General features: G+C 46.0%; 1 protein-coding gene across 2 annotated transcripts in view; it reads left to right on the top strand.

The window, feature by feature from the left end:
- The first annotated feature begins 1,352 nt into the window (after nt 1-1,352).
- Nucleotides 1,353-12,798, top strand: part of ESYT2 (extended synaptotagmin 2) — a 144,357-nt gene continuing 132,911 nt past the window's right edge. For both annotated transcript variants that reach the window (XM_065400105.1, XM_065400106.1), the window contains exon 1: nt 1,353-1,706. In XM_065400105.1, the coding sequence (XP_065256177.1) occupies nt 1,353-1,706 (354 nt within the window). The remainder of the gene's footprint in view (nt 1,707-12,798) is intronic.

Raw genomic sequence — 12,798 nt, forward strand, 5'->3', positions numbered from 1 at the left:
CTGAAGTCATGAAATTTATGATTTTTAAAATTCTATGACCATGAAATTGACCAAAATGGACCCTGAATTTGATAGGGCCCTAGCTATACCAGTGTTAGTTTCCAGTGTAGACAGGGGCTAACTATATATCTGTATAGCACTTAGCACAAAGGAGCCCTGATCTTGACTGGGGCCTCTAGGCACTACTGTACTATTAACAGTAGGATGTCAGAGACAGCAATAGTAGAGTTGAGGTGGGAAAAACTACAGGAAAACCTGATGTAGCTGAGAATTGGGGGAAGCAGCTGGTGGATCCTTTGAAGCTACTCACTTCTTAACAGTTTGTTCTGTGCTAGTTATGGGTGCAAAGTATGTGGAAGGCAGCTTCCCACCTGGGCTGTATAACAGGTGCCTCGACAACCACTAGCATGACTAGTACAAAGTGGGGTGATGAGGAGAAAAGCAGTCACATGGGACTAGGGTAGAAGAGAAGGAGATGGTGATGTGTGTGGAGAGTACAATGTACATCTGTACTTGGGGAGCCCTTAATTCTATGGCCCTAAAAAGTGGGTTTGTCTCATGTCTCCCATCGATGGTCCTTCTCCCTGATTTTGACCAGCCGTCCTATATTTCTCCCTCTCCTGTCCCAGTCCCCTTCTCCATGCACAGTTGGACATTAACCCTGTGATTAGTACCCCAGGACCAACTGAGGGAAGCTGGGATGCTGTTATTACCGGCGGGGCAGAGTTGGACAGCCCCCTGGCTCCCACCCAGGAAGCATGCGGGGGTGGGGGGAAGAGAGAGAGGCACTGTTTGGCTTTCTCTGCACGCCGGGCTGGCCCAGAGCCAGCTTCAGTAATGGTGCAGCTGCACCCGCCTAGTTGCCGGGGGTGGGGCCCCTGTGCAGAAGACCCAGGGGAGGCAGCCCTGGTTCTGGGGCCCGGCAGGGCGCGAAGGGTCCCACGTGTGGCGTGTCCGCCGCGGGGAGGGGAGGCTTGTATTGATGTCCACGGGGGCTCCGTGGGGACGAGCTTGGCGCGGCGGCGGGCGCTCGGGGCCCGCCTCTGGGGAGGGGGCGCTCGGGTTCCCTGCGCCGCCGAGCGGCGCCCACAGACGCCGCAGGCTGAGCGGACGGCGACCCAGGGCGGCTCCTCGCAGCGGGCAGGGGAGGGGACGGGTTCGCGGTTGGGCAGCTCCGCGCCCCTCCCTCGGCGGGCTGGGCCAGGCCGCGGCTCGGCACCCGGAAGCGGGCGGCCGTTGGCGTGTGGCAGTGTGAGCGGGGCTGAGCGCAGCATGCGAGGCGCCGCCGCCCAAGCCCTGCCCCACTGCCCGCCCGGAGCCTGCGCCCGAGGAGCAGCCGCCGCCGGCAGAGCATGAGCGGGACAGCGGCCCAGCAGCCCCCCGGCGCGGGGTCGGGGGAGGACCCCGGCGCGGCGGGGAAGGCTGCGGCCGGGGAACCGGTGCCGGAGCCTCCCCCGATGCTGAGCGTCGACGTGTCGGGGCTGGTGTCGCAGTTCGCGCGGAGCTTCGCGCTGATTTTCCCCGTGTACGTGCTGGGCTACCTGGGGCTGAGCTTCAGCTGGATCCTCATCGCCCTGCTCGGGCTCTTCTGGCTGCGCAGGCACCGCATTGGCAAGAGCTCCCGCCTGGGCCGGGCCCTCGCCTTCCTGCAGGACGAGGAGCGGGTGGTGCGGCTCAGCGTCTCCTCGGCCGAGCTGCCTGCATGGGTGAGTGACACCCCGCGCCGGGACCCGACACCTCCCTGCCCCCGGCGGGAGCGACACTCCCGGGCCGGGGCCTGTCGCCACCCTCAGGACTTGACCACCTGGGGCAGTGACATACACCCCGAGCTGGGATCTGGCACCTTCCCCCGGGGGAAGAGACACAAGCCAGGCTAGAACCTTCTCAGTTCTCTGGGCTGGGGGGCCCGACCTCCTTGGGGCTTCTTTGCGTGAGGAGCCAGAGCCACACATCACCTGCCAGCGCCCCTAGGGTGCCTGCCCTAGTGCTTCCACCAATATCCGTGACTCCACCCATGTCTGGTGGAGGGGTGCTGCTTCTCTCTCATCCCCAGGCCGGGCGATAGCACCTCTTGGCTCTTCCCCCTTCGCCGCCTACCTGCCTACTCGCTGTCTGGCCCCCACTCACTCACCCACCCTGCCTTGGGAGCAGCACTCTCTGCCCACCTTTTTTTATTAGCTTCAGTTCTCAGACACTTATGCCCCATCCAGTTTAATACCTGCGCTGAGCATGAAGCAGTCACTGCCTTCTGCTGACTAGTAATTTACATTTACGAGTAGGGTTTGAACCTTTCATGGCTGGGGTTTCTTGCAAAGAAAAAATGTAGCTCAGCATTTTAGCTTTATACACTGGTGTGGATCTTAGCCTCTTACATTAGCTCTGAGGAAATAAAGAATCTTTAAGGTATAAATCTTATGCATCAGACAAATCCTGTAAGAGTACATTTTCTAAAAAACAAACACTGAGTATGACACTTCAACACCACCCCACAGCTTAATTTTACCAGTGATTCTTAATGAACCTTGAATAGATGGATGAGGTTCTGTTTCTGGCTCTGGTCTCAGAGTCATGCCATGAGGACTGACCTAAGGTTATTTGAGTGACTTTAGTGTGTTAACTGATTTATTTTAAAAAAAGGTCTTTTAGTGTTTTTATAAGTGGAGCTTTAATTTGGAATTTGCAGGCTTTTTAGCACTTTGAGAAATATAGCTGTTATCTGAAGTTAACATTCTTTCAAATTTTAGGTTGACTAAGGTTTTTATCTAGTAATTCCTTTAAATCTTAATTATTTTAAGAATTGCTTAGACAGGAATACCTGCAATCCACACAACAGTGTCAAGGGACTTTCCAAATCTCTCAAAGATAGATCCCCATTCCTTCCTGGACACCTTCTCCACATCTAACTTCTGTCCTCACAGTCTCCGCATCATACCTCTGGACTGGAAAGATTTAAATGGAAATCCACAAATCTACTTCTGTGTGATTCCTCTGATAACTATTCTTCTCTCCATCCCTGTCTCTTGGGGTACGTCTATACTTACCTCCGGGTCCGGCGGTAAGCAATCGATCTTCTGGAATCGATTTATCGCGTCTTGTCTAGACGTGATAAATCGATCCCGGATCGATCCCGGAAGTGCTCGCCGTCGACGCCGGTACTCCTGCTCCGCGAGAGGAGTACGCGGAGTCGACGGGGGAGCCTGCCTGCCGCGTGTGGACCCACAGTAAGTTCGAACTAAGATAGTTCGACTTCAGCTACGTGAATAACGTAGCTGAAGTTGCGTATCTTAGTTCGAAGTGGGGGGTTAGTGTGGACCAGCCCTCAGACATCCACATTTGAGCCATGCATACATTGCAATGAATGCATCAAGTGTTGTGTGAGGATAAGCTTAAAATACTTATGTGTAGTATTGTTTTTTGCTTTCATTTGCTCAAATCTTTATATTTAAATAATCTAATTGCTCTCTGATCTGTTCAGAATTAGTAAAAGACATTTCTTCTTGTTAAACACTCCAGTAGAAGTGAATTTTGGAGATGTTTCAGAGAAGACTAGTGAGAGGGGAGGGTGGCAAGTGTTTGAAATTTTTAAATCTCCATAACTGTAACTGTGTGACTTGCCCCAAACTTTGTATACAGTCTAGTCTAGGATGAAATGGGAGCAGTAGACTGGTTTTGAAGTTGGGGTGTGTGCATTTGGAAGCTTGGTTAATTACAGGAAGCAAGTTTAAATTTTAATTATATAGCATGGCTAGTTCATCTCCATAATCTAATTTGCTGTCTAGATTCTGTATAGGAAGATGCTTACAGTAATTACATATGAACAGTAAATCCTCTGTAGTCAAGATTAATGTTGTATATTTTAGTTTTTGCATTATGACGTTTTGTATAGGCAGTAGAGAAAATGGGATTTATTTCCCTGAGGGTGTGTAGACCAAAGACCTAAAGCTTTGGAAGTGTGCCTATATAATGTCTGTCCCTTAGAGGGTTGAAACTATACTTTGTAGGCTGTTGGAGAGATGAAATTCTAGTGGATATCAGAAGCTCAGCTAATGTTGAAAAAAATAGAATTAGGAACGCTGTTAGATTTAATGCAATATTTTTTTCATTAAATAAAAATGTTCATTATCAAATAGAACTCTTCATCCTAATTGCAAACCAGTGGCTCGTTTTTAGCCCTGACCTTTTGTAGTGATTGATTACCCAAGATTTTCAGTCTGTATTAATGCAGGTCATAGATTCATAGATTCATAGACTCTAAGACTGGAAGGGACCTCGAGAGGTCATCGAGTCCAGTCCCCTGCCCTCATGGCGGGACCAAATACTGTCTAGACCTGAATATCTACTTCAGGGAGCTTTGACAGCAAGACCAGCTGAAAGAACACTTATATGGTGCTCAAATTTTCCTGTTATTAGTGCTAATAGAAGTAGTTACTGGATAGCATTCTCCTATTGGTTAGCTCAGTGGTTCCCAAACTTTAACAAGCGGTGAACCCCATTCACTAAAATGTGAAATCTTGTGAACCCCCTCCTAAAAATGAATATTTCTAGGGATTTAAGTTTAAATCTCCTCAGTGTGATGCCAACATTCACTCACCTCTCACTGAAGCAAAACAGCACTCCAGAGAAAATGACTTAGTATCGAATTACTGAGGCACCTGAACGCTGCTACATTGACTGCTACCTGGTTCCAGCTGGTTTGGCGCGCAAACACCTTTTCTTCCACCACCAGGGCCATCCCTAGGAGGGTGCCCCACGAGGGACAAATTAGTCTGGACTACCCCCCACGTACAGCATGGCCCCTGCTCACTCTGCCCCTCATGCCACCCAACTTCCCGTCTGCCAAGGACAGGGGTCCGAGCTGCCACCTGCGTGCCTGGGGTCCCAGCTGCCTCCCTGCCTGCAATGGGGGGGGGCTGCTGGCTCCACAGGGCTTGGGCTGCTGGCCCCCGCTGACTGCTGGGGCTTGGGCTGCTGGCCCCAACTGCCCGGCCCCGTGCTGCATGGGGCTCAGGCTGCTGGCACCTCCACTGACCGTGGCTTGGCTGCGCGCTCTGCGCGGCTCGGGCTGCTGGCCCCACGGGGCTCGGGCTTCTAGCCCCGGGCTGACTGGGGCTCAGCTGCCCACTCAGCACTCCACAGAGCTTGGGCTGTCTGCTCCGCAACTGGGTCACACCTGCTGCCTCCCATGCCCAGGGTCCTCTGGCCGCCATTAAGGAAATTTTTCTGGCGACCCCCCTGTAACATTGTGTGACCCCCCAGGGGTTGGCGAACCCCAGTTTGGGAACCACTGGGTTAGCTTCTCCATAGTATGTTACAGTGCAATGAGAAATCTGTCAGATAGGAAAGCTGCTATTTCCAACATGACCTTTTACTTGGGAAGTATATTTAATATATATTAGTAAACCTGCATTTGTTCTTCCTGTCTAATCAGATGGCTGGCCTGAATGTAAAAAATCTTGGTCCTCTTTCACCAGATAGATGTAATTATGATACATTTTATCCATGAAGAGAGAAGGCCTGCTGAGAGTTCAGTGACCACATTTCTAAAGTCAGATATGTTCCTTAAATGGACAAAAGCACTTGCTGCCACAGTCAATAAAAATGAGCTTTATGGGAGTTCTTATTCTGTCTTTTCCTCCCTCATGTAATGTATCCCAGAAGATTTTCTTTCCCTCATCTCTCTGCACTTTAAAGACTTACCTTTTTGAGGGTCATTGATTGCAGCTGCTATTCCAAAATGAGGACACTTGGACAAGACACTGAATCCACTGAAGTATAACTATCCAAAGGAGTTGCTTCTCAATCAGAATCAGGTACTGCAGGGCATTGCACTGTCTGCAGGTCACTGGAATAATGAGAGAGGATGTTTCCTTAATATCTGAGGCTTACTACTTTTATGGGACAGAAAATGAGTCAGGGAGAGCATAGAATACACTTTCTATTAAAAAATAACCTATAATCCTACATCTGAATCATTTCTTTAGTTCCATTTGTTCTATTTTTGGTATACACCACTGCAAAATTGAAACCTAAATTTTGGGTAAGAATACTGCTTTAGTACTATATGTTGAGGGAATGTAATAGTTCTTTGTGTTGTTAATTTAAGCAGGCAGTTCCAGTTGTATGCCAAGGATATTAACTGCTGTGTCAACTGTGATTTGAAAGTAATGCTACTCTTCTGTTGAAATATACCTTTTCTAGATAAGGTCAACTAATCCTATCTTGTGATTGCAGTTCACTTTGTTTCTGTAACCAGGTGGTCAGGCAGTGAGAATACTTTTTTTTAAATACACAAAAATAAGTTCATTGAATATTAACAGGAGTTGCATAACTTGAAGAAGCCGCCCTGATCCATTTTTAAATACGTGTATTTAAACAGTGTAAATACACTGTTAAAAGAAACTCTTTGGTACTATTTTTTATTGCCCTTAGATATTTGGGCACCATGTTTTTTTCCATGTTTTCAACTTTGCATGACTGTTTTGTGCATCAGCATTCTCATTGTGAACACAACCTGAAATGGAGTATAGAATAACTTCTTTAAAAAGAGTAGGATCCACTAAAGTAATAAACACACTAAAATCTAGGTAAAGCTTTGGTATGTGTTTTTATTGGGAAGTTGGCAGTGATTCACATATAAAGTGGCTGTTTTCAAATCACTAGTTCTGCTGTTTGTTTGAAATAGGAGTAGGATTGGGGCTCAAAGTGCTCTTACAAGCAAGGGCAACACTTCCTACCCAGCATTGTGAAAGGGTTTACAATCTTCAATACAAAGAAAAGCAGCAGTTGAAGAATTTCACTTTAGAGATGGAAAGTGGGACTTTCCTCCAGTTTGTTTTAAAAGACCAATGTCCCACTGGGCTTTGTACTGTCAAACAGGTTGACAGGATTTCAGACTCTTAGAAGTAAAACCTTTACTTTCTACCATCTTACAAAAAAACCCTTACGTGATTCTAAGTTTGATCTTTTTTTAAGGTGACTGTCTCCTTGTTTTCATTAGGGACATGTATGCAGGCATTTGTCTGAATTTCGTGGAGGAGTGAAACTTTGCTGCTTTTTTCAGCACATAGTTGATGACTGTCTCAGAAATTTTTCCCAGATTAATACATCTGGCTGGGGAGAGAGGCATTGCAGCCATGCAGTCTCTGATAGCAGTCAGCAGAGAAGCACATGAAGAAATTTTAGCATTATTAACCATTTCAGCATGAAAACATTTAAGTCACAAATACTTTATCGGTGTTTCCAACTGATGAACTTCAAATGATTCTGAAGCTTAAATGTTTTGGATCTTTGTAGCAAAGATAATGACGTGAAAAGCTTAACTGCAAATTTCTGAAACTGTTTTGCAATCTGTCTTTGTCTACATGAGAGTTTACAGTTTAACTAGAGTTGTGTGTTTATTTCTGTTTAAGAATGGCTTATTGTTGTTTACTGTAAACAGTGTCCTCATCTAATTAAAATTAAAAACCTGGTTTAAACCAAAACAAGTGTCTACACAGTGGGTTTGGATTGCATCTGTATAAGTAAATCAGGTTAAAATAAACTGACGCAACTTTCTTGCATAAATAAGCCAAAAGTGATGCTTTTATGATTCAATGAGACTGCACTATGCCACTACAACAGTTAAAGGGAAAGGACACTAATATATAATTATCAACATGTATTAGTTTTACGAGGATGTCCCTAAAGACCTAAACTAATGAGTGTATAGCTACAATGTATTTAGAAAGTTTATTTAGTTTATATTCAGTAAAGCATTGGTGAAATGGTGCATAGTGTGTGGCTTTACTTCACAGGATGTATATTTAAATATCAGTTTGATCTTAAATATTGATATATGAACAATAAACATTAGTTCCTTGCAAGAAGAGGTGAGGGATCATGCTGCTGAAGAATAAACTGAACAGGCCTACTGAAAATATAAAGAACTTCTTTTCATAAACTTTCTTGGTATATACAGGTGTTTAGTCTTCATATTTTTTTTTTAAATAAAATATACATATTTTGTGTTTTGTCAAACCCTTCAGTATGATTCTACAGAGAAGATGATGGAATTCTGACAAATTAGACAGTTTTACTTTACTCCTATTAACACTACAATTTTGAGTTACTGGGTCAAATTCTGCCCTGGTTTATGTCTATGGATTATAGAATTTGAAGACTGAGGTGACAGAGATGCAAGGTGCGTGAATTTGTCGTGCAGAATCCTTGACTGGTGATGAAATGTGAACTAAAAAGAAACAAACTTACCAGCTGGATCTTAGGTTCACTTTTAAGGCTGGCACTCAAAACAAACCACTTTTCTACTTATGAATGCAACAAATCTGGTACACAAGTTAAACACAAAAATGGAACCCCACAGTGCCATTTTTGTCACGTTTCAGAGTATAAAGAGACTTCAGTTAAATTTTCCTATACCCAGCAACATGAAAAGACAAAAAACAGGGCTACTTATACTACTGCTTGATGTTGCTGTTATCCTAGGTATAGCAAGTCCAGGAGACTTCTTATTCTAAAATGCCAATACTCAAAGTTGGAGGCTGAGTCATAAATGTCAAGGTATATTTCTTTGGTCAGATCTAAGTATAAAATGTGTCCATATTAAATTGAACTTGCCTACAAAGTGATGGTTGGCCTAATAATTCGCTGCAGCTAAATCAGTTTGTATGACTAGTATTGCAGACAATTGTCTAGACATCAATTTTATGTGTGGGAAATACGAAAGAGTAGCAAGGACATTAATAGAGAATTAAGAGTTAACTTGTTTTCTTTTAGCCAACATATTTTGACACCCCCTCCCCTTTCAGCGCTGACTTTTGAGCTAAATTCCAGCTTGTATCACATTTTTAAACAGGAGAGAAGCCACACCATAAATTTTACCTGCAGTAGCTTTAATAAAGCTCTAGTTCAGCTTGAGTGTAGTTGTTTAAAAAGGCAATGTAACAAAGGTATATTGAAGCCAGTGCTAAATAGTGTCTCACCCATTGTTTGCTGCCTTTCTGATTTTAGGCCTCGATTCACGAATATACTTAGGCATCATGACATCTGCATCACAACACCTAACTTTTAGGTGCATAGAAAATCACAGGAACACACTGCAATCCATGAAGTCTGAGTTAAGCACCTGGGCTCCTATACAATGAATGGGGAGAGATGGGTGCCTTAGACTGCAATTCATAAAGGCAGCATGCTAGGCGAGGAGCTGCTTAAGCTAGTCAGTGGGAGATGCTGACAAGAGGGGTATGTGCTAGACCTGCCCCTTTAAGGCTATGTCTACTCTACGGACCTTACAGCGGCACAACGGTACCGCTGCAGCTGCGCCGCTGTAAGGTCTCCTGTGTAGCTGCTCTGTGCCGGTGGAAGACAGCTCTCCGGCCGGCATAATTAAAGCATGCCCACTGATATAGCGCTGTCCGCACCGGCGCTTTTTGTCAGTGAAACTTATGTCGGTCAGAGGGGTATTTTTTTCTCACCCCTGACTGACAAAATATTTGCCAACAAAAGTGCTAGTCTAGACAAAGCCTCAGGGAGATAGGCACCTCCCTGCAGCCTGGATTTAAGCACCCTATCTCTGCTAGGGAATCTCCGCTGTAAACTCACTTTGGAGTTGGAGGTCAAAGATACTTTTGCAAGAAGCTGGGGGGGGGGGAGGGCGGGGAAGGATATATCCCTCAACTTCTATTCCAGTGGTTAGGATACTCATCTAGGAGGTGGGAGACTCAAGTCCCTGTTCCACCTGATGAGGAGAAGAGATTTGAACATGGTGTTTTGCTGCCTTTCAGGTGAGAGTGCCGTAACCGTTGGGCTATGGGATACTTTAATGTGGGGCTCCCTCAGTCTCTCCTGTTGAAACTGTTGCACTGTGGATAAATACATTTTTTTTAAGCCATTGGAGCAGGGTAACTGGGTCTCCCTAAAGCTCTAACCACCAGGCTATAGAGCTGTGGTTTTCAACTTATTCGGCCCACGCTGTGTTACCTGGGCCCCAGAGAACTGGTGGCAGGGCAGCCCGGACCCCCGCTGTGCGGGGCCAGTTGGCTGCCTGCCCCGGACCTCCGCCATGCCACTGCCTCAGCCTCCAGAGCTTGTGGGACCAGGCAATTGCCCCAGACCCCCACTGCCTGGCTGCCCTGGACCCCCGCCCTGTGGGGCTGACCGGGAGTCCTGGAGCTCGCGGGGCCAGGTGGCTGTGCCGGAGCTTGCTGGGCCCCCTGGGGCTGGCCGGAAGCCCTGGAGCTTGCAGTGCCAGGCACCAGCCCTGGACACCGTGGGGCCGGACAGGAGCCCTGGGCCCCTGACGCCGGGGGTCCAGCTGGCTGCCTCAACCCTGGACCCTTGCCGTGTGGGATGGGCTGGTAGCCCTGACCCCGCCATTCTGGGCTGCGGGACAGCCTGGGCCCCACTGCACCGGGCAGCTGGGAACCTGGGCCCAGCCACGCGGGCCAGTCTTTAGCACACAGCTGGGCTGCAGCTGTGTGCTAATTGGGCCGCATGCAGGCTGCTGGTTGAGAGCTGCTGCTGTAGAGTCATTCTTACGCTTGTGCGCACGCTCTCTCTCGGGCCCAATGATTCTTTCATTATTTATCCATAGTGGAACTACTTCAATGGGAGAGACTGAGGGAGTTCCACATCAGAATATGCAATAGCCCAATGGCTAGGGCACTCACTTGAGAGGTGGCAGATTCCTGTTTAAAAAAAAAAATCTCTTCTCAGAAGGTGGACTTGAACCAGGGGTCTCCCACATCCCAGGTGAGTACCCTAACCACTGGGCTAAAAGTTGCAAGGAAGGTTCGCCTTCATTCCCTCTCCCCCCATCGGTTTTGTGTGAACTTGCCTAAGGAGCCCCAAAGTGGTAGGTGTGTTCTAAAGGATGGGGATGTTAGAGCCTGTTAAAGAAGAGGTTTCCCAAATGTTTTAACAGAGGGTAAAGTAAGTTTTTGCCCACTTTTGTTCTCCAGAATGGCTGAACTGGTTTGTCTGAAGAAGTTTTCCAAAATATTTAGTGTAAGGCAGACACCTGGCATGGAGACTTTCAGCCCAAATAATTTAAGTTTGGCAAAGTTATAAGCAAGTGAAAAGAGGACCTTATAATGGGAAGAGTCAGGCAGTGTTGTTAGGTGCTACCAGCTCTGCCTGTGATGTTTGAAAAAATATTTCATGCATGACAATTTCCTAGTGAAGAAGAGAAACTATTGGAATGGAGTGGGCAAATGCCCCATTGAGATGTCAGTTGGTGAGTGGTGAAGGCGATCTGTTAACTAGCTCATTACAATTAAACTTGTAATTTTATGCTGTCAAATCTGCCCATCCAATCTCTTGTGTTTCACCATTTCAGATGAACTGTTAACCAACTTCGTTGCAAAAAAAATTCAAATAACACTGAAAATTAGGTTGTTTACGAGCCATCTTTAAATTTAGCACTCTGGTATGAAAACTGGCCTATAAAAGATGACAAACTTAATTTGCATAACATATTTACTTAGTTCTTTAAATGCACTAGTGAAGACATTGAATAAATGATGGCTGCTTATTTTGGAGAGCTCACTTGTGGGAGGTAGTGGGGCTGATTTTTAAAAAAATTGTATATGTGCCTATCAGCCAAAAAATATAGTATTAAAATTTTGTGCAGCAAACTGTTAAAACATAGTTTATCTAGTAGAACCCTTCTCACATAAATAACCTTTAGAAAAATTTGGAAGAATAGCATTCCCCTGCAATGAGTCAGTGCATTAAGATTTTCCACTGTATGCTGCTATGACTGAAATTCTAATCCACAGTTAAACAAAGATTTGAAAAATGGATTAGAGGTTCACAATTAGCTGAAGCAATCTAGAATTATGTATCATGAAGTTGTTACTAGAACTGTGAGAGTGTAGGTTTACCTTGTCTGAAAATAACTGTCACGTGATGAGTATTATGTTGTCATTTGGCTGTCCTTATCATGTAGCAGCATGGCTTATGTTCTCAGTTCAAAGTCAGCCTCTTTTTATATTAATAGAAATAATTTGATCAAATATCTTTCCAATAGAACATAAATCTTAATCGGATTATTGATACAGTTTACATCATACATTTAACACTTCTTAATGAAGATATTAACTAAGGCAGGACCTAATGCACATCTCTGCAATATCTCATTAGACTATTGTTTTCATAACCTTTGTTTACATTTCTTCAGCCAGTTGTTAGTCCATATGAATGTCCCTGCTGAAGTCTATTTGAATTAGGATTTTGTGAGACATAACATCAAATGCTTCATTTATAATTCTGAATATATCTACTGCTTTCCCTTTGTCCACTAAGTGTCTGTCTTTAAAAGAAAAAGCAGCTACATTTCTGTCAAGATGCAGATTCATCCCACTTCCAATTTAAAACAACCCAAAGGAACACTGGTGCATGAAGGAAACTGTAAAACATGTTTCAGATGGGAGCGATTGAACCAGTCCTGTGCCAAGAGAGCACGTTATGGGTGGTGGTATAAGAGGCCAGGGGATGCTCAGCCTCCCCAAACAGGATGCGGCACACCTATCTTTGGAGGTGTGCTGGCGGCCTGCTGCCCTTGGAGCGTCGCTGCCGAAAGGGCACCTGAGCTATAGCCCTGCCCATGCTCCACCCCAAGGCCCTGCTCCTGCGTCCTGCTCGTCCCCCAAGGCCCTGCTCTTGCTCTGCCTCATCCTGTCCCCACTCCGCCTCTTCCACCAAGCTCCCCCCGCCTTCCTCTTGCGGGCAGGTGCTAGTTAAGCCAGACGGCTGAGCAATACCAACTGCAATGGCCAGGACAGGAGTATCCCCTGCCACCTC

The sequence above is a fragment of the Emys orbicularis genome, chromosome 2, assembly GCF_028017835.1.
Source record: "Emys orbicularis isolate rEmyOrb1 chromosome 2, rEmyOrb1.hap1, whole genome shotgun sequence".
NCBI lineage: Eukaryota > Metazoa > Chordata > Testudines > Emydidae > Emys > Emys orbicularis.